Source organism: Delphinapterus leucas, chromosome 1, assembly GCF_059928025.1.
Source record: "Delphinapterus leucas isolate spDelLeu-1000000601 "Yukka" chromosome 1, BTC_Dleu_Yukka2, whole genome shotgun sequence".
In the NCBI taxonomy this organism is placed as follows: Eukaryota; Metazoa; Chordata; class Mammalia; order Artiodactyla; family Monodontidae; genus Delphinapterus; species Delphinapterus leucas.
In genome coordinates, this window is record NC_143129.1 from 142,947,105 (window position 1) to 142,969,571 (window position 22,467).

At 44.4% G+C, this 22,467-nt stretch overlaps 1 protein-coding gene across 2 annotated transcripts in view; it reads left to right on the top strand.

Annotated features, from left to right (window-relative positions):
* PLPP3 (phospholipid phosphatase 3) overlaps positions 1 to 22,467 on the top strand; it is an 82,322-nt gene that overhangs the window by 19,965 nt on the left and 39,890 nt on the right. Inside the window, exon 2 of one of the 2 annotated variants that reach the window (XM_022575778.3) lies at positions 20,896 to 21,053. In XM_022575778.3, coding sequence (XP_022431486.2) covers positions 20,896 to 21,053 — 158 coding nt within the window. Of the gene's footprint in view, positions 1 to 9,651; positions 21,054 to 22,467 lie in introns of those variants that run through there. The other variant, XM_089922015.1, reaches the window with a different exon arrangement.

Sequence of the window (22,467 nt, forward strand, 5' to 3'; positions counted from 1 at the left end):
CGCTGAGGAGAAGAGGCACTATGAGACCGATGGGAGGAAGTATAAAGTTTCTCCATACAGTGAGACTTTCTTTCCAAAGCCTCGAAAGTTGGTTTCGGAAGCTGTCATCTTTCCTCTGTCTGCTTCATCGGCATGCCTCTAAAATGTGGACTTAACGACATGGTATGTCTTTGAGCAGAAAAGGAAAATGAGCCTCCAAGGTACATGGGGACGTTCCCATTCTAGCAAGATGCCTGACCTGAAGACCAGTGGTTTTCTTTGAAGACCCAAAGCAACCACATTCGTGAATTCATTCATTCACTCACTTAATTGCAATATTTACTGATCACCTGCTACGTGCTAGCTTGATGGAGGTATAAAGTTAAACAGCACAATTCCTGCTCAAGGAGCTCAACATTTAGTAAACCAAAACTTGAAGTACTTCCCAATGTGTTCACGCACACATGACTTTCCTCTCCTCCATCACGCACACAGGATTTTACATTTGACCTTCCCTGCAGTGAAACTTCGAATACTCACCTTTACAGGTATTCTAAACAGCAGCGCCCTGACCAACAGAAGGAGTCCAGTTCAGGTAGAGAAGGGCTGTAAGCACGGGGGAAGGCTCAGTGATGGAGCTTAAGGAAGAGAAAATAATTTAAATTCTGATGGATTCTGTTCTTCGTGTTTTGTTTTTTTTTTTCTTTTTCCTGTTCCTTTTTCTTTTCTCTGGCCACGCGGCTTGTGGGATCTTAGTTCCTGACCTGGGATTGAACCTGGGCCCTGGCAGTGAACCAAGTCATAACCACTGGACCACCAGGGAATTCCCAGTTCTTCATTTTGATATATCTAAACTTCACCTATTAAGCACAAACTTCCATGACCAGAAAAGACCCACTTCCTGTCAAAGGCTTGGTGAGACGGAGGGAGGGGAGTGGAAACACAAGAGTAGGAACAACAGAAGGAAAAGGGTGGGTTTGGCGGAACCACTGGCAAGAGAACTTACGCTGGAGAGCCTGGGAGCTGGAACCCGTCGCCGTAGAAGAAGCGCGGTGGCTTTGGGTTGTACATTTGGAAAACTGATTTTTCTGGAACAGAAAGGGCTCAAAGATGTGAGGCAAAAAGGGACAACCTTTCATGTATTAGTGATCTTAGATGTTTGCTCTGTGCCCCAAATGTGTATCGATAATGTAGCCCATGTGTTCGTGTCTTCCAAGAGTCAAGAATCCAAGCTTACTCAGTCTCTACCTTGTAGCGTTATTTATGTGCCAGTTTACTACTGATTGTTCCTACACAGTAGCTTTACAGACGTAGGCTTGATCAACCAATGCAAACATTCTTGAATTCAGAGGTGCCGGGGCCTTGAATCTGCATACCCTAATATTAGTTGGATGTTGTCATCAGATGTAGGGATGTCTTGATTCCCACTGAAGGTGGTGTTTTTGATGACAGGACTTAATCAGAGAAGTGACAATGTCTGATTGGTTGATTGAACAACATTCAGAAGAAAACTTTCTGGTGTGTTTACAGATACCAGGCCACACACATAGCTTTTCTCTTGCTCTTTAGTTTTTTGTTTTTTTTTTTCTCTCTCTTGCTCTTTGAATTAGAGTATTTGTATGGTAGATTCCAATTTGGGGAAAATACTGTATCCCTATGTATATTTGGAGAGGTATAGAGAATAAGTGAGGGTTTATGTGGAACCTTGACAGTGAAATCTGAGGCAGGGACCTTCGTTTTTTAGTTCTCTATTTCTTTTTTTTTTTAATTTATTTATTTTATTTATTTGATTTTTGGCTGCGCTGGGTCTTCGTTGCTGCGCACCGGCTTTTCTCTAGTTGCGGTGAGCGGGGGCTACTCTTCGTTGCAGTGTGCAGGCTTCTCATTGTCGTGGCTTCTCTTGTTGCAGAGCATGGGCTCTAGGCGCGTGGGCTTCAGTAGTAGCGGCACACGGGCTCAGTAGTTGTGACTTGCGGGCTCTAGAGCTCAGGCTCAGTAGTTGTGGCACACAGGCTTAGTTGCTCCGCGGCATGTGGAATCATCCCGGACCAGGGCTCGAACCCGTGTCCCTGCATTGGCAGGCAGATTCTTAACCACTGTGCCACCAGGGAAGTCCTACATACAATTTTCTATGTTGCTAATAGTCACCATAATGAAAATTATTTTGTCTTTGCTTGACCATATGACCCTTTATGATCATTCAGAATTAAGCATCACCCTTTAATCACACATAGATTTCTCTTTCACTCCCTTTCTCTTCTCTTCACCCTGGGAATGGTACTATTGCCCCTGTTTTGCTTGGATGGCTGTGACAGTACCATAGACTGGATAGCTTAAAGAGCAGAAATGTATTGTCTCAGAGCTATGGAGATAGAAGCCTGAAGTCAAGGTGATGCAGGGCAATTCCTCCTGTGGGCTGTGGGGCAAGGATCTGTTCCTGACCGCTCTCTTTGGCTTGTAGATGGCCGTCTTCATGTTCTCATGGCATTCTCCCTGTCTGCCCTGTATGCGTGTCTCTCTGTCTAAATATCCCCTTTGCAGCAGGTCACCAGCCATGTTAGATTAGGACTGACCCTAATGTCGTCACTGTAATTTGATGACTACTGTAAAGACCCCACTTCCAAATAAGGTCATACTCGGAGGTCCTGGGGGTTAGAACTCCAATATATGAAATTTTTGAGGTGGGGCATAATTCAATCCTTAACACCCCGCATTTGTATATGAGGAGATTGAGACCCAGGCCAAGTAGCTGGAGGTTTTAATTTTGGCCTGAGTGAATCTGGAGTGACGCATTATCATCGCGTCTTGTCTTCTCCCCATGACTTGAAAACACCATGAACAAAGGGAAAAAAAATTCTTTGATCTGAATTTAATTAGTGTGAGACAATGTTTGATGGTTATTAACTGCTAAATTTAACTGAGTTTGACTATTTGAAACCTGTGTAAATCATGTTATTTAAAAATGAAGTTAAGTACAGCACACCATACTTAGTTAAAATGTTTTATTGCTCTAAAGCATTTGCTAAGCCTGTTGCACAGACTCTTCCATTCTTATCTGAAAATACCAGATAAGTACTGGTATTTATAATACAGTGACCTGTAGGCTTTATAGCATCCCATCAATTCCCTGGCAACTGGATCACACTTTATAGCAAAACCAATCAGTATTAGATACTGGTCACCAATTTTTATCTTGTTTGTCTCTCTTTTTTGTAGATTCCTTTTAGTTCTTCATTTTCCTTCTCCTGCGTTAGTGATTATGGCAAGCCACACACAAACACTCACATGTACACACACACATTTGCACCCCATATATATATATATATATATATATATATATGTATGTATATACACACACACACACACACACACACACACACACACCATTAGGCCCCAGGGAAGGCTAGAACCAGCATAACAATAACCGGCTAATGTAGCCAGTCATGGTGCAGTTGTACAGCTCATGGATACCTGCACTTGTGTCTCTTTGTCACTGAGTGCACTTGGGCAAATCACTACTCTTCTTAATTTCCCCACATGAATTAAAAAAGAAAACGATTTAACTTATGATCACTGCATCTCCCCAGTTGCTCTTACATCTGTGCTTTGTTCATTGTAGGTGCATAATAAATATCTATTGGACAAAAATGAATGACAAGAACGTGAACACATAGTTTCCATAGTGTGGCGTGAACTAAGGAAGATCCAAGTGACATTCCATTCAAACCAACATGAAGTGCTGAGAAAATCCCCAGTTATTTTCCTTTAGCTGGAAATAATCAAACATTGAAAAGACATTGGAATTTTAGAAAACCCTACATATGCTGATGCCCTTGCCTGCTTTAAAGGAAAGGAAGAAACGCCACGTGGGAACATAGGGCTACCCTAGTCATCTTGCTTCATTCCAATGTATTTTGTGGGGAAACCTTGAGCCATAACCATAGCTTCATGAATTGAGTGCACTCTGTATATGGTACTGTACCTCTAAACTTCATAGTAACCCCTCCACTGGCCCCATGTTACAGATGGCCTGGAGAGGTTAGCAGCTTACCCAACGTCACAGGACTAAAAAGAGGCAGATGCAAACTTCAAAAGCAAATCCATTTAATCCCAAAAGCCCGTGCTTTTCTTGATAGTCTGTATTGTCAGTCACCCGCTCCCATCTCATAAAAAACCCAAAGGCTTGGTGACGTTCATGATACATATTCAGTAACTCTTTGTGAAGTACATAGTAGACTTCTTTATTGGCCAAGATAACACTTGTCTCTCTCCTTCTTACAGAAGACACACCATCCCATATTCATTATACGAGTGACACCGATTGAGCATTTCAGTGTGCTAGGCATTGTATGAAACATTTTCTCATACAGTATCTTTTTTATGTCATATCCCTATGAGAAGTTAACTGGCATGTTTAAGGTGGAGACAGGACCCAGGTGTGTCTGACTCCAGAATACACACACGTGGAGCTATACCATTGCTACTCTTTGCCATGTGCTTCAGTAGCCAACAGATGGATTGCCACCCCCTTTAGCCTCATACTTCTCGTATACGCCTAGTAATGCTTTTGAATAGTGCTGTGCGTTAAGATAACCTGAGAGAGTCTGAGACTAGCAATGAGTTTCAGAGAGGTGTAGGAAGCAAGGAGGGGAACAGGCCCAGCCTCTCCTGGAGAGCAGGCAGTGTTTATTTGAGTTGTGCTGTCCTGGACCTAGCTTGGCGTCCAGGCTGTGAGAGGCTTTCATACATCTTATTCAGGGCGGATGGGGATGTGTCTAGAGAATGCAGAAGGTTTTTCCTTGGGAAGATGCTTGTCATGTGTCACTGAGCAAGGAGCTTTAGATGTAAAGTCCTGTTCTCCAGTCCCTCTTCCCCATGGCCGCCAGGGTGCTCTCTCTCAAACACAACTTGGCCATACTGTCTACCCCACACGTATTCCTTTATTTTGAGTGTCTGCTGTGCACCCAGCAATGTGTAGAGGATGAATAAGAAACACCATCCCTGCTGCCTAGGAAATCAGTCTTGTTGGAAAGCCATACCCTCAAAACATAATTTTGGAGCTGGTTAGAGACCATTTAGGCTAGCTTTCCTTAGCAAGGGCTCTGGAGAACTGTGGTTCTTCTAGGTTGTACATCTCCCTGTTGAAACTCAAAAGTGAACTCTGATGAAGTCTCCAGGGAGAACAATATGTGCCAAATATGCTTTGGGATATAACCGAGTAGTGCAGGCTCCTCTCTTTAATAGATAAGGGGGCTTGGCGAGGAAAAGGGACTTTCTGATGTCACCGAAGAATCCAATGTTGGGCTCCAAGACCCAGCCCTGGGCTTATTCTGCTGCACAGAGGCCCCCTAATGTTACTCCCCGCTCTGCTTCTATCTCAGACCAGGCAGTCCTAAACCACATATTTTCTCCTGTATCTTGAAACCATATGTTTCGTAGGTTTTTTTTTCTCCCTTTCTAAGTTAGGCCTCTGATGTTTGGTGTCTGAAATCGTTCTGTTTCTTTTTCAGAGCTGTTTTGGCAAAGACATTGGAAAGCTAGGTTCACAACGAGGCAGAAGAGAAAGTGAGAGGAGGCTTGCAGGTGTGGAGCCCTAGTAGGAAAGACGGGGTTTCTATGGGAATGTTACCAGCCCCCTACATAGGGAGCTCTTTGAGGGCAGGAGCCCTGGTTTATTCATCTCAGTATTTCCCACTCCCAGCACAAAATAGACGCTCAGTAAAACTTTGATATTCAATATGCTTTAAAATTTTTGTTTATTTGGTGTATGCATATAAAAATTCCATTGTAAAACCCCTTGAATTCAAACGTGAAATGGTCTTGACTTTTTAGAGTAGTGATTCCCAGATCGCCTTGGGATAGAATCATCTCAAGGTCTTATTATAAAAGGAGAATTCTGAGGCCCTCGCCGCAGAACTTCTGATTGAGTTATTGAGTGGGTTCTGGGCAGTGCCTGGAATGTGTTTTTTAATAAGTGCCCCTGATGGTTTGGATGATTGGCCAAATCGGAGAGTCAGTATCCAGAGGGTAACGTTGTTCGATCCCCCACGTCACCCTTAAAGACAGACATGAAAATAAGCACTGGCCTTCAGGCCTGGAACCTTAAAACAAACACACACACAAAGAGCTGTGTGCGAAGGGATACAGAAAGGCTATATGCAGAACAATTGGCCAGTATAGCCGGGGTCAGATGGAGAGGGGCGATGGATAGAAGTGATTTGCAAGCCTAATTAGACCTCCCCCCCCAGTGCTCAAACCTGCAGCTCTAAGCCTCCTGCTAATTGGCAGTCCCTTAATAGATTAGGACCTGGCATCAGGTTTGCATGTTATTATAAACCACACACAGAAAAACCCAGTGGCTGAGGAACTCCTGCCAAACCCAGGCCTGGGTTTTTGTGAGGCTTTTGAAGCGCGCTGCTCTTTCAGTATTTTGTATAGTCAGTGTACTAAAAGGCATCAAACCATTCCTTTGGATGGGATTTGTGAAGGGCGAGTTTGTTCAATAATTAATTCCCCAAGACCCATTCTGTCATCTTGATGGACAGGCTGGAGCCCATATATGCAGCTCTGCTCTCAGCAGTCCTTGGTGCATGATAGGAGACATGATTTCTCATGGATCCTGTCCTATCCTTAGGAATCTGTCCCCTCCCCTTGGTGCGCTTGCAGGGGAAGGAAGAAACGTTAAGAGCGCATCTGCTAGAGCTGGGCTGAGTGACACACCATCTCAGGAAATCCTCACAGCAGCCCTTCCAAACTGCATGACATGACGTGTTTTGCCAATGAGGACGTGGAGATCCTGAGAACTCACTAGTCCAGGGTCACGCCACTACACCTGGCGGAGAGGGGAGGGACTCGCACCTGGGTCTGCTCGCTGCAAACTGCCACCGAACCAAACCAAAGCTGGAAGACGCTTTTTAATTTTTCTTGGTGCTCAGTTGATGAATCTGGGCAGTGTAAGAGTTTTTCTGAGACTCACATCCTGCGCGGGAATACTTGTTTGCATCCCTGGGTAATATATGTACTGTAAGTACACACCTCCCTCCTCAGATCATATAATAGGGTCCCTGCTCAGGGGTGAGGCTGCCATCACAGAGAGCCATGCTGCATGGAGGGACCGAGCGGGGCCGCAGAGGGTGGCTTTGCAGGAGTGCGAAGGCCTCTGACTGGCTGCCAAGAGCGCAGTCAGGTATGCCTGGGGCCTTTGAGCAATTCCAGGGGCCTTGCCCTCTGCTCTTGTCGGCCCAATTAGGTTCCAGGGGGGCCTCCTTCCATTTTTTTCCAAGTCCATTTCCACAAAGGGAGAGCTGTAGTGGAGGCTGAGATTTCAATGAAAACCTTCCATTTTTCAGGCAGACATACCAGGCAGCTCTCATGGCAATACTATGGTGAAGGAGAATAATGTTATTTGGCATTCCGCCCTTTTAAGAAAGTGTATGTGTACGTCGGGGGTGGTGATGCGGATGGACAGGCGGGAGAGGATAGGCAGAGAGAACAGTGTGGGCTTTGTAATTTACTGCAATAGAGAGGTCAGGTGGGCAGGGTCATGAGGAGAGGAAGGCTGCAGGGAAGCCCTCAAAGCCCCCTCCTTGGGCTTCAATACCTTCTCCTCCCCCTTTTCCTGATTCATTCACTTTGAGAGGTTGCAAAGGGGATGTTGAGGAGTTTTTATGTTTTTATTTGGAAGAAGGGCTCTAGACGTTCTGTCCCTTGGAGAGAAGCTGGCTCCTTGCTGCTTTGCAAGGATTAAGGGCCTGGCTTCCAGAACCGTGGAAGAAACATCCCAGGAACTACCCTTTTCTCTCCACAGCTGAAAAATGCATCATGGAGCAGTGGCTTCCTGGAGAGTTCTGGCAAAAGAGCTTCCCTCTGGAACAATAGGGTTCCTATAGCAAGCCACCTAGGAGTTCTTCCCTACAGCCCGCTCTCCCACGTGCACCTGGATGACCACATTTTGTTTCCCTGATCCTGGTGGGGAAGGGGCGGGGCTCTCTGCCAGAGCCACCAAGGGCGGCCCCAGAGCACAAGGGTCTCTATCTCGGGAGGACTGACCCATTTACGAGAAGTACCCCTTCTGAGGTCCAGTCAAAGGCACCTAAACGTAGGAAATGTGATGGCTACAGGGCACTGTGCAAAGCCAGCCTGACCCGGCGGCGTTTCTGCCCTGCTGCTCTGTGACCTTATTTCTCATCTTCTGTTCTGGCCTTTGCAAAATCGAGCTGGTACTGCTTACTGGAAAGGATTATTGGGAGGGATAAATGAGAACCAGCTCAAAGTGCCTAGAATAGTATCCAGTTTGCAGGAGTAACTGATGCTAATTCCCGCCCCCCGCCCCCCCCGCCCCCCCCGCCCCCCCCCCCCCCCCCCCCGCCTCTAACCCACACTGCAGTATTGCTGATAGATACCTACTTCTTTGAGCCAAGAGCTGCCAATCATGAATTTGGTTTGTATCTGAAGGTTTGCAGATTTGGGGATGTTTTCTGGGGCTGTTCTTTATAAATGAGCATCTTTGAACCCTGGAAGGCTTTGCTTGTCCAGGCTACCTTCACAAACTTAAAGTAGCCTGCTCCCCAGTTACCCCAGCTGGGATAGTGGGCAGGAGGTGATGCCCATCTGCTCTGTAAAGATGCCATGGAAAGAAAGCCTTCAGTTTGTTCAGAAGATGCCCTGCACTCCTTGGATAAAGGTGAAAACTTTGGAAGGTCCGTAAGACACCTGGTAAGACCACCTCTTTCATTTTGCACATGAAGAAATAGAGCCCAAGAGAGCAGAAGTGCAATGATATAGTTAGTTAGCAGCAGAGTTAATGGTGATGAATACAAGTTTTTATTATCAGTTACCATTGGTTAGTATTTGTTTTTAAGGTGTCCTTGGCTAGAGAAACTTTGACTAAATTCCCCAAACTCACTTGTGCTATCTTATTGCTACCAGGCATTACTTCACTGAATCAAAAACTAGTGTGGAGATCATTTTCCTTCCAGAATATTGGCTGAGCTGACCCAGCTCAGACTGCTTGAGATTCTTTCTTGCTCAGTAGGTGAAAGGTTGGCTAATTTATTAGAACAGACACAAAGTAGAATGACCCCAATATATCTATCTGCCTTCAACTTACTATAATTTATAGCGATCCTAGTGATGATTAAGTTAGAAACCTTTTTCCTCCAAGGAAGAAATTTCTTCTGAATTGAACAACATTTCTACCTCTCAGTTTTTCCTTTTTAGCATCTTTTCAGCATTTGTGTGTTAGGAATTAGATAGGCTCCCTCAAACTACTTTTCTCACTTTGCCTCAAGAGTAAGAGGTGGGTAGGGGATGAGGGTGAAACTCTGAAGCAGTTTTTTGGGGGTGGGGGAGACTTCCCAGTTCTGGATTTTTCTTTTTGTTTTTTTTGTATTGCTTTAAATACATCATTAGCATTCAAATAACAGCAAGGAATCTTTGAAATGCATTTATTGAGCTCGTCTATAAACAGGTATTGCATACCTATCGGCTGCTGAGTCATGTGCTAAAGGGCATCTTCCATGCTCCCTGAATATTTTAGAAATGCCTACGTGGAAGTTCCCATCATGTGGCATCATGGGCAGTTGTCCCCAGAGTGTGCCTTCTTAGAGGGCAGGGACCACTTCTTATTAATTTTTGTAGCTCATAATTCTCTCAGTGAGGAGTTTCCTCCATCAAAGCAGGCTTTTTCTCCTTCACTTTCTTGCCACCCATTGCAACTTGGAGAACTCAGTGGGGCATGCACCAAGCCTCAGATGTCTGGGAGAGAAGTTTGACTTGTACTTTAATCAGGTGTTCTGTAATGCCATTCACTCCCGGGATATGTCTAAAATGAAAATATAGCCTAGAAGGACAGCACAGAGAGAGGAAATAAACTACAAATTAAAAAGTGATTAGTGAGTGTTTAGGCAGAAGGTCAAAGGGATTATTTTGGACTTCAAACTTTTCAGCTTTCAGGGCTTGTATTCAGTTACAAAATTACATCCCCGAATTATTTGTGCAGGTGGCAGCTGTCAGATTTGAAGAAGGTTTCTGTGTTTTACAAAAGGAACATTGACAGGGCTGGGAGTGGGGAGTATGCTCCTGGGGTGAGGGCTGTCTTCTCCACCACACACTGGAATTGCTCCAGTCTTGCGCAGCTCGAGTGACAGTCCTTGTCTGAGCTGACACAGCCGTGTCCAGGTTGGTCAGGTGACCTTCTTGAGGAAACCAGTCAAGCCGGTTGATTGGCATGGAAACAGTCCCGGAGAGTCGATTTTCAGACTGGGAGCGCAGGGAACGAACCTTTGTTAAATACCTACCATATGGTATTTCATCCTCACAGCTCTTCAGAGTAGCTCTTGGCGTCCTCTTTTTACAGTTGGGGCTCAGAGAAGTTAAGCCATTTGCTGAAGATTGCCTACATGATAAATGGCAAACCTGGTTTTCAAATCCAGGTCTGTTGCTTTCTTGAAATCTGTGCTCTTCCTCTTACTGGGAACTTTCTTCACGGCAGAGATTCCCAAGAGGATCACAGCAAGTGGGTTAGGTCGGGGTGTGCTGAAAATGATCCTTTAGCCCTTGGCCTGAAGAGTAAGTGTCTTAAAGATCATCCAGTTCAGCCGCTCCTCTGAGACTTGAAGCTAGTTGGGTTCTCCGTAATTTACTCCTGGTGCAATCGTCTGCTCTTTGTGAGGGTATGTGGTACTGTGTTGCTTTGGGAGATTGTGTTAAAAAAAACAGGATTTGGGGATATGAGAGAGATTAGCTTAAATTCAGAAACAGGGGGAGGTGTTGGGGAGAATCTAAGGGGGGGGGTCATAGAGTGTACTGGGGGCGGAGCCATATCCTCGGAATTTTAGTCTGTTTCCTATACAATTATTCAGTACCCGTGCGTTGAGCACCCACTAAGTGCCAGGAATTCTTCTTTGTGCTGGGGATACAGAGATGAATAAAATATGGACCCTTTTCTGAAGAGACTCTCAGCTAGTGAGGAGACTTACCAGAAAAGAGTCATTACAGTGCTAGGGGGTGGTGGGTCTCAGCCTTCCCATCTAGTAAATGGAATAAATGACACCTCAGATCTCTTGTAGTTCCAAAATTTTACCAGCGTATTACTGAAATGTTCCTGACTCCACTAGAGTAAGGTTTGTAACACCAACAATTATCTAGTGGATTTTAATTTGTAAATTCCTTCTCACTTGGCTTTGACTTTTTAGAATGAATGAGCTTCTATCAGAAAGAGGCTTTGTTTTCATTTTAATACTATTGCCTTGAAAAATAGAACACTCTATCACATAGATGTGTATAAGTTGGGTCCACTTCTTTCTTCTGAAGCATAACCATGTAATTTATTAACACGTCCACATTGTTTAACTGGCCAGTAAGGCAGATTCATTCTGGCCCTACCACCAGCTTCATGGAATAAACTTGCTAAGGCCTTTGTAGTTCAACAAGCCTTGGCTTCCAACCCTCATTCATTTTTTTTTCTTTTTAAACATCTTTATTGGGGTATAATTGCTTTACAATGGTGTGTTAGTTTCTGCTTTATAGCAAAGTGAATCAGCTACACATATACATATATCCCCGTATTTCCTCCCTCTTGCGTCTCCTTCCCACCCTCCCTATCCCACCCCTCTAGGTGGTCACAAAGCACTGAGCTGATCTCCCTGTGCTATGTGGCTGCGCTGTTTCCCACTAGCTATCGATTTTACATTTGGTAGTGTATATATGTCCACGCCACTCTCTCACTTCGTCCCAGCTTACCGTTCCCCCTCCCCGTGTCCTCAAGTCCATTCTCTATGTCTGCATCATTATTCCTGTCCTGCCCCTAGGTTCTTCATAACTTTTTTTTTTTGGTTCCATATATATGTGTTAGCATACGGTATTTGTTTTTCTCTTTCTGACTTACTTCACTCTAGGCCCATCCACCTCACTACAAATAACTCAGTTTCATTTCTTTTTATGGCTGAGTAATATTCCATTGTATATATGTGCCACATCTTCTTTATCCATTCATCTGTCGATGGGCATTTAGGTTGCTTCCATGTCCTGGCTACTGTAAATAGTGCTGCAGTGAACATTGTGGTACATGACTCTTTTTGAATTATGGTTTTCTCAGGGTATATGCCCAGTAGTGGGATTGCTGGGTCGTATGGTAGTTCTTTTTTTAGTTTTTTAAGGAACCTCCATACTGTTCTCCAGTGGCTGTATCAATCTACATTCCCACCAACAGTTCAAGAGCAACCCTCATTCATTTTACTAACCGTGAGACCTTTGGCAAGTACGTAGCTTCTGAGCCTCACTTTCCTCATGTCTGAAATGCAAATGTTATTAACTGCCTTGCAGTGATGACTTGACACAAGTTTTGGGTTTGAAAACGTTGATAGGAGGCACAGTCTTTGGTTAAGTTTAAGATATACACACATGCACATACTCATCCATATATGTCTAATGTAGCCATTACCTATCATGGAGGACATTGTTGAATCAAGAGTTCATTATTTCTATTTTTATGGCTTCAGCCAAGGACTTTATGTTCTCTAGAGTAGGGATGGAAAAGCCAAACGTCTCCAAGGGCCAGGTAGTTAACATAATTGACTGAAGTAGACCAGGTATAGGAAGATTGACAGTACAAGCTCAATGGGAATGGAACTGAGAGACAGCCTTGGTTCAGGGAGACAGTAGGGCATGGTGGTGCCCTGGAGAATCTGTGTAGCCAGTTACCACTGCCTGCATTGATTGCCACAGGGCGGTAGAGATGGCTTAAGAAGCTGAAATCTGAATGTTATGTGAGACCTCTTGTTATTAAATGTTGACAATGAATTTTAAAAATCTTAAACACTGGGTGGGCCAAGCGGAACATCTCTGCAGGCAGGTTCGGCCATGCACTGCCAATGTGTCACCTTCAACCTAGAACTTGGTAGGACCGTGTAGCCTGATGGGTTAACTTGGAATACCCTGACGGCCTTGGATTTCCTATCAGCATGACTTTGTTCTTGTGAGGCCTCCAATAATGCTTCAGCCCTTCATTTTTGGCACTGCATCTGGCTCCGGTCTTGCCTTTTGACTGTCTCGAGCTTTGACCCTCCCAGGTGTCTGATGTCCTGCCAGTCCCCATATTGTTTATTTTACCACCACGTGAACCTGGAGTTTTGTGTACACCTGGATAGCATGGCTTGGATGGGAGCACACTGCTGACGAATGCACGTTTAACTATTGGAAAAATAAGAAGAAATGTTTTTTCACCCTTATTATAGACTTACCTCCCATTCAGCCTCCTGTGATCTTTGAGAATACGGGGCAGGGTTCCTGCTGTGATATTTCTTCTCTGTGTCAGGGTGCCAGGTCCTACTAACCACTATCGAAGCCCCTTCTGTTTACACAATCCCTAGAAGTCCCTGGAATTAAAGGATTTTATAAGCATGCTTTTCCCGTGGCATCAGATTGCACTGGGGAAGAGGCTGGTGGGCCCGTGGCTTTTGACAGAACTCTGATCACATCTTATCCCTGCTTAAAAGCTTTCCATGGCTTCCTGTCACATACAGAAGCAAGAATTAACATTTATGGAGCCCAGCGGTTACTGGTTGTTTTATAGATTGTCCCAGTTAGTCCTTCCAGTCCACTCTTTATGTTGGGAGCTATTACACAAAGGCCTATTGCACAATGATGCAGGTGGAGTTCAGAGAGGTAAACTGACATGCCCGAGGTCACACAGTAAGCATGACAGGCGATAGAAGTGGAATCCTGTCTGCCTGACTCCAAAGTTCCTGGTTAAATTGGAAAAAAGTAACTCTGCCAGAGTGGCTGAGTGACTCCTTTGTAGAAAAGATATTTATATTTAGGTCTTGAATCAGAGTCTGCCAGTGGTACTTTAATCCAGATGTTAAAAACATTACTTCCCAGAGTTGTCAGGAAGATCAGAGGTGATCATTTATGTAAGAGCTGTAAAACCCTGTGCACGCATGTGATTCTTTCTCTGTACTAGCTCTGGGCAGTGTATTGCAAATGAACACATCTGGGTCATTAGAGAGACTGAGGCAGGAGAGTGGCCGGATCTGTACAAATCCATCTCAGCATCTAAGGAGGAGGAGCCTTGCTTTTTATCCTTGTTCAAGGTCAACCTACACTTTCCGGAGCTTTGTAGCTTTGTGAATAATCTGCATAGACAGAGTTCACGTATACTTAAGAATAAAGGCTAACTGGCCCTGTCTCTGAATGAACTTTAGAGTCAGAGTATTCTATTGCATACTCTGGTTACACCTCTTATCAGCATAGTGGGCACTGAGGCAAATTATAATCTCTGACCCTCAGTGCTTTGGCTATATACTGATAATCAATTTAGAGGATTGTTTGGAGAGTTAAATCAGTTGATATATCCAAACCTCCTGGCACATAATAGGTGCCCAATGAATGTAAATTTACTCTCACCCTTTTAAAAGAGGGAAGAAAAGAGAGGAAGGAGGTCTTGGGAAGTGACCCAGTTTTACCTGGAGCAGAGGAATCGTTAGTCCTTCAGGCTCTAGTAGTTGTGTAGTACTAGAAATAAAATATCTTGTTTGTGAAATACATAATGGCAACAAAAGAGGTCTGGAATTCTCTCAGTGAAAGGTATGAATCATGGGCTGTTGGTTGAGTTTTTAGTTCTTGGTGGATATGGCAGCCCTTTAAAAATCCGACTGCACAAAAGCCGAAACAGCCAGAGCTGGGGGTTTTAAGGTGGTTGAAGTTGTTTATTTTAAAGGATAAAATGTGTTTATTTTAAGCCCTTTCAAATAAGAAAGATCATTCTAAGTCCTTTTTCATACCCACGATTAGACTAAAGACAGGTGTCTCTTTGTCACGGAATCTGAGATTTTTCCAAAGTTGAGGAACTCAAAAACAGTGCTCAAGGTTGTATCCTGAGCACCTCACACGGTGCCCAGAAACTAAACTCAGGAACTGTCTATACATGCTTGTGGAATCCAGCTAAGACCAAGGACTTGGGCTCAGGAAACCCAGGGACCAGGATTGGATCTGCCATCCCTTTCTTCATTTCTACCATGTGGTTGCTTTAAGTTCTGACAGTCTTCTTTTTGTAAAGAAAGGGCCTGAACTTTCCAGTACCGAAGGACTGAGCATTTGTCAAAGAGAACCTCTAGACCCAGAATACTGCATGTTCACACCAGCCAACAGCAAGCGTTTTTCATGGCAGCCTCTTTCAAAGGTGGGAAGTGCCTTCATAATAAACTTAGTTTTGTCTCATCTGGATTGTGGCCAGTCTAGAAATCTGGACAAATATCGTAAACCAAAGAAAGTTTGCACACTTCTAAGACAAGTAGCAATTAATTACTTTAAATAGAAACCTTGTCACTTACAAGCAACATAAATATTTGTATTTTGAACCTCTAAGTAGTAGCTGGGTTGACCATTCTGGCCTTAAGTGATTAAAAAAAAAAATCAGTTGGTCATATTTTAACAGGGAAGACATTTATAAAGAAAGGGAGGGTCAGGTCATGGAGTAAGAAAACATAAGCCCAAAGAAAGACAGACCTGGGTTCAAATCCCAGCAACCAATTGACTCACTTGGGAACCTTGGCCACGTTACAAAACTACTGGTTTCAGTTTTCTGTTGGGTACAAATGAAAATAATGGCCCGTAACTTTTCAGAGCTGTTGTGGTGATGAAAATACATGAATTCCTAATTCGATTCTAAACTCCTTGAAATCAGAAGCCCGGTGGCGTCCACCTACGCTTCTCACATCTGGTCCATATTGGTGCCATTTGCTTGCTTTGATTTCAGATGAGCTGCTTAAACTTTCTGAGCCTCAATTTTTCACTTGTAAGGTGAGTAAAACAGTAAAGCTGGTAGAACTCTGTACCGTAGGTAAGATGCATAAATTCCTGTCACAGAATCATTTGAGCAACCAGACTGTGCTTGGCACACACAGATTCTATATCCAGTATTATTTTGTGAGCAGATATGTAGGCTTTCTGCAGATATGAGTTTAATTATCACTCACACAGATGCTGAACTTGGCTTATTTTAAGGTAACTACAGCTCGGGTGAAGTAGAAAGTTGGACAACTCTGGAAAAGGTACTTGAAGGGCATGGTCCATAGGAGCGATGGGAAAATCTCTCCCCGATGCTCTGATTTCGGTCATGCAAAAGTGCAAAAATTTCTCATTCGCTCTCCCACCCCCACTCTTTTCCTACCCTCACAAGAGCTTTCTAAAAAGCACTTTGAGAGCAGGAGGCTGTGTTTAATTTTGCACAGACTTGAAGCTGTGGCTGGAGGGAGCAGGGCTCTGGGGCTGGGTCACTTTGGTAACACTTCCCACATGACTTTATCAATGGGTGGGCCATGGAAACTTATCCCATGTTTTCTTACACCCCACCCCCAAACCGCCCAACCTGCCCAAGTGTTCGTTTTTCGAAGCCCAAGAACTTTCAAAGGCCTGAACCCAACACAGGGGCTTTTCTTCATGCTTTGATTTTCTGCCCATTAAGTGTTTGTCAGTGAGTTCGTATTTCGCCTCCTCTGCAGCCTACACATCCCAAGAGGTCCCTGGAGGTTTAGGAAGTTAATTGATCCTTGATTAAAAGAAGGAGAAATGCTTGAGTTGAGGTCTAGCATCACCAGATGGGGCGTGTGTGTGTGTGTGTGTGTGTGTGTGTGTGTCTATTTACATACATTTTGGTTCTGCTTAGCAGAAAGCTTGTAATGTACCTTTCACTATAGATAAATGTAAATTCCGGGATATTGGCTTCGGAGTCTTCATTATATTCAGTACTGTCGTGTGTGGTGCACAGTGAATGTTCAGAGAGCAGGAGCCAGTGCTGCTGCCTTGACTGTTCCAAACAAAGCATTTTCTTCTTCAAAGCCCATGAGATTTGCTGGGCTTCAATTAATGTATTAAACTCATAGGTGCTTCCTTCCCTCTCTTTTAAGTGACTCATTTACTTTAGAAAGCACCCAGGAGTCAGAGCATTTGATCCCTGTCCACCACTACCACGGACAGGGGGACTCTGGTAAGTCACTTTAATCCCTTTGAACCTTAGGGTGACTTAACGTGTCAGCTGTTATGACTGCTCCTCCTGTTGGCCTTTGGGCCACTGGAAGGCTGGGACTCCAACTCAGTAGCCCCATCAGTGCTGAGAACAGAACAGGCAGCAGGTTTGTCAGATCTGCCACAGTTTACGTGGGGATCCTCGGTACCTTGTGTATCTCTCCCAGCTCTGTAGCCAAACTTAAAACTGTATTCTTGTGATGGCAGTGGCCATCAGTTTTGTTGATGGCCTGTTGCGGTCCCTAAACTACACTGTTTTTATGAGTGTATTTAGCCCCTGGACCCCAGAAAAACCTCTGACTCACATAAGGGTCAAATTAAGCCTCCCATCCGGGCCATCTTTAGTATCTCTAGTAGAGTGTTCTTTCGTGCCTGTGCTGTGCTCTCTACATCCATCAGTCATCACACTAAAAATGTTTTAGTGCACTTGTTTTCATGATCTTACAACACGATGCACCTCTTGAGGGCAGGTACTGTACTTTGATGTACTTACCCCTTGATTCCCAGTGGCTAGCCCTGGGAATGGTCTTATAATGAAATGATCAGGGACTGCAGTGATTGGTAATAAAGATGGTGCCAACGCTGGAAATGGAGATCCCGTTTTGGAAAAGAACGCCTCGTCTCTGTCGTGGAGAGGCAAGGCATGGTGTTATGTCTCTTGAGGACTGGCTGTCCCATTGGGGGGACATGTTCATGCTTTTCCCATCAACTGAAGGGGATCTGAGGTTATTCTTTTCCCGGAGCCAAGTCAAGATTTGACTGGCATCATCCCCAATCATACCACAAGTTTGTAGGGGAGACAGAAAAGGCCACCGGGTTTTCTAAATGCCGTCTCCACGCCTTTCAAGAAAATAAAATGGACCATATTCCGATCCAACTTCTTGTCTGTTTGTGGCCATCATCCACATAATTGGAACCGGAAACCCTCCCCAAGCCTTGGACAAGGAAGGAAGGAAAAGGATTTGGATTGTTCCCAGGTTAAGAGTACAGAGGAACTGACCAGACAGATTTTCTTTCCTAACCTTCTCTGTGGGACTTTCCCCTCCTTCTTCCTTTTAGCGTTTTTGAGTGTCCACAGTGTGTGCCAGACTCGGTGCTGACACTACCCCGTGCTGCTGCCTGGTTTCTTCCAACGAAAACAACTTCCTGTACTGGTTTTATTCCATGATACGTGTCTTCCCCTACTAGACTGTAAACTTCCTGAGGGCAGGGCTTGTGTCATCTTTGTAGTCCTCGTACTTAGTAGGCATGTTTAAGACTCAATAAATATTTGTTGAACGAATGAATGAATGAATACATTACTATATCCTCCCAGCAATCCCAAAGCAAGATTTTGTTTTTCCCGTTGAGCAGATGAGAGGGGGGTTTTGGAGATGAAAAGTAACTTGCTCGGGTAGTAGGGAGCAGAGTTGAGATCATTAACCGAGTTCAGTCTGACTCCACAGCTCTTTTATATGTGTTTTATTGTCCTTAGGAACATATGTTTTACAGGCCTATCATGTGAACACTAGTAAAAATAGAAGCTTGGGGGCCTTAGGAGCGGAGCACAAATGTAAGGAACTTGGGGTCTGTTCCCTTCCTTTTATTAGCAACGCTCTGGCTCCTTGGCACCACAGAGACTGTGACCGGGCTCAGATGTGAAGCTAATGGTGTTTATCACGATGTGTGGAACTTTAAAAGTGGACTATTAATATCATGCTGCTGGCTTCACAGCCCCTTTTCATAGCCAACTTGGCCGCATCTCAAAATGTTTAGGCAGTGGAATGAAGACGGCTCAGGCCCACGTGATATCTTTTCTCTCCCAGCCCCCAACCCAAGAAGATCAGCTAACTGCACTTGCCATCTCGAAGCCAGAACATGGATTCCCTGTTTCCCTTTCTTCCTTCTCTCCATCGCAGAGCTAATAGTTGTTGCCTTCCAGGGCCCCTCTGTGTTTACTCTCCGAAGGTCAGGCACAACGCTGTGGTGTGCGGCTGGGCTTTTCAAAGCACCAGTATGAATTTGATAAAGTAAATTGTTGTTCTAGCAGGAAGCAGTTGGGGGGGGGTCACAAAATAAATAGCCGTAGAATTCAAATAAATCCAAAGAATAAAACCAAATAAATCCATGTGTGTATGCAGTGATACATAAATACACTTTTTAGAAAGTGAGCATTTTTATCGCTGCCAGTCAGGACCAAAGTCATTGAAAAACTGCAGAATTCATGGCATATATATTTTTTTCTTTAAGAGGCCGTCCGGGCCTTCGAGCCACATGACGTGAGCTTAATTCTTTTTGAAAAACATGAAAATGGAATCTTATCTTTTAAACGGCTGCTTATCGTGGGGTTTTTTTTTCCACTAATGAAATTCATATATGGATGAAACCAATTTGCAAAGTTAAATTAGGGATTTAAGCACTTTGGGGTGGATTGAGAGACCCTGAGTGAGCTAAGCATTCTTTCTGAGCCTCTATTCTCTCCACTGGCAGATGAGTGATAGTAGTGCTTAAGTGATTTTAAAATGACTGCTCAGGGTTGTTGGATGAGTCAATGCAAAAATGGTTGCAAAATACGTCACCTGTTGTTGGTGCACAGCAGTGGTGGGCTGCTATCATCGACAAGATGGTTTTCATGGTCTTCCTTAGCCTGACATTCAGTGGCTCACCTTGCACTTTTACTTTAACTTTTACTCACCATTGTGAGGTGGCCTTGGGGCTAGGTATTGAATTTGGATATAGGGGAGGAAGTGTCTTTCCAGCCTAAAGAAGAGCATGAACCAAGACAGAGGCTCTGTGTCCTGTTTTGTTGGAGGGTGTATCAAGGAGGTTCAGGTCGTGGGGAACTCTGGAGGTCATACTTAGGGATGTCATCTTGTCCTGTGCAATGGGGAAACATTGAAGAAGCTTGAGCGTGGCCATGACATACTTACGGTCAGGAAGCAAACTGGTGGATGTGGGTAAGAGGCACAGAAGGCCAGGAGACCAATTTGGAAGCTGCCGCCGTGTCCAAGAAAGAGATATTGTGGGCCTTCACTTTTTGCTTCAGGCTTATGAGGGCCTTTCCTGGCAGGTGATGGAATCCATTTTCCATGACCTTTAAGAGAATGGCATCTGAGCTGGACATTGATAAACTAGCAGCAGCTGGTACCCCTGATGCCCTTGGGCTCTGCTCCAGGTCCGTAGGCAGGAGGGCCCAGGTCAGCTCTGCTCAGTCTTGTCAAAGACTCTTTGAACAGTGAAAGAAAAGCACTGGAAATGGCATTCACTAAGCAGCTACTATGTGCGAACACTGTACTAGGAGTTTTATGTGCTTTGTTTCCTATTCCCCTTTAGTCATCACCACAATTCATTTGTGGGGAAACTGAGGCTCGGGAAGATGGAGAGAGAGCCAGAAGTCACATTGCTAGGAAGTGGTGGATCTGGGGTGCAAATTCAGGTTGTCTGATTCCAGAGTCTTCAGAATTCCAAGCCACAAAGTCTTGGGATGAGCTTCTCAAGGGGGAAATGATTGACTTAAGAGAGGAAGGCACTTGGAGGCATCATGAGACATCATTAGATTTGGGGCTTTGTTAGTAATAATTACAAATCGGGCTTTGATTTTTAGCAGGATGTTGTAGAGCAGTGGAAAAGCTCCTGCCCTGCCGCTTCCACCGCCTCCCTCTGTGCTCTTGGACAAGGCAAGAGGATCACACCACACCCTTCTTAGTGGCAACTAAAGGAGGAAAGGGGGTGCATGTAGAGAAGGCGCTCTGTAGGCTGTAGATCAAATGCAAGGAATTAACGTTGCCGTCGATGTTGTTATCTGGGATGGTCTTTGCTGTAGGCCATTCTTCTTTGGCCTCCTCGCACTGATGTTTTTCCCTCTCTCTTGTTTTTTTCTGGTATATTCGGTGATGGTTCCACCTGGACCAGCGGGCCTGCCCTTCATCATCATTGAGACAAGCACCATCAAGCCTTACCACCGGGGGTTTTACTGCAATGACGAGAGCATCAAGTACCCGCTGAAAACCGGTGAGACAATCAATGATGCTGTGCTGTGCGCCGTGGGGATTGTCATCGCCATCCTCGCGGTAAGCGCCCAGACTGCCGTGTGCAAAGCACATCGTGGACTGTCCGAGCTAGTATAGGTTTGGAAGATCAAGTAGAATTTCATTTGATTAACACTGTTTCATGCAGTTAATGCTATTACTATAAGTATTTTAAAATACTAAATATATATTTATATATATACTATAAGTATTATAAAAGTATGCTAAGCAACCTTCTACAATGCTTTGCATACCTTATCCTTACAACAATCTAACAAAGTCTAGATATCGTTCTTATCTTTCTTCTACAAATTAAGAAGCTGAGGTCTGCAGAGTAAAAATAATTTGCCCAAGGTCACTTAGTTAATGAGTGGTTGAGTTGGGATTTCAACCTATTGTCCCTTACCCCAGAGTCTGAGCTCTTAGCCACTGTGCTATAAATCTGAGCCCCAGAGGACGGGGGTAATACCTTACCAAATATCTCAGGCCTTTTCTGTGTTCTTTCCACACTCTCGTGGTGCTGCTTTGACAGTGGTAACACACTGACATTCTCTGGCATATTGTTTAATTCTCTCATCCAGGGACTGTAGTGTCTAAGTGAAAATAGAATGAGACTTGCAATCCAGGGACCTAGGTTCTAGACCTGGCCCTCCACTGCCAAGCTGTACGTCTTTAGAATCTCGTTCCAGTGCTGTACGTCTTTAAAATCAGGAGTGACCATCTTGCTTCAAAACTTTGCAGTCAGAAGTAAAAGAGATCATGAATATTGAAGTAATTGGCAAACTCTTAATTTCCGGCCAGGTTGCTCATACGCCAGTGTAAAATCTAGACTTACATCCAGATCTTCCCTTAGAGGATGAAGCCCTCATTGAAGATGCCAGAGTGTGCCACCGACTTGACAAGGTCCAGAATTACTTTGAGCAATGGTAGCCTCATGGGAATCAGGGTATGGTCTATCTGGGCTTTACTTGGTCACTGCCCTGTTTCAGATGTGTCCATTTAGGGCAGGGGAGGGGGAGAGTAACTGAGGGTGTTCCAGTCTTATAATTTGTAGTTCATACATTTTCACAGCCATCCATTCCACACCTCCAATATTTTCTAAATTTTTTCTTTGTCCTTGAACTTTAGCCAAATGGGCAAAGGGATAGGCATCACATCCACCAAGATCGAAAATCTTTGTTTCAAATCCTTGAGCCATCTTTGTATTCATCCTAGCCTGGAAGCTTATCTTTGGCCTGTAACAGCAAGCCAAGAAGGAAGGAGTTAATATTAAGAACACTTCACGTGAAGTAAGGGCTTAGTATCCTCCTCATTCAAATGGAAGATCAGAAGCTTGGAGGGATTCAGTGACATGCTCAAAGTGTAAAGCAAGTAAAAATTCAAGCCTAAACCTGGCTATTCCCAAACCCTCTGTCCATCTTGCAGGCTTGATTTAGGCTTGGAGGTTGGCTATCCT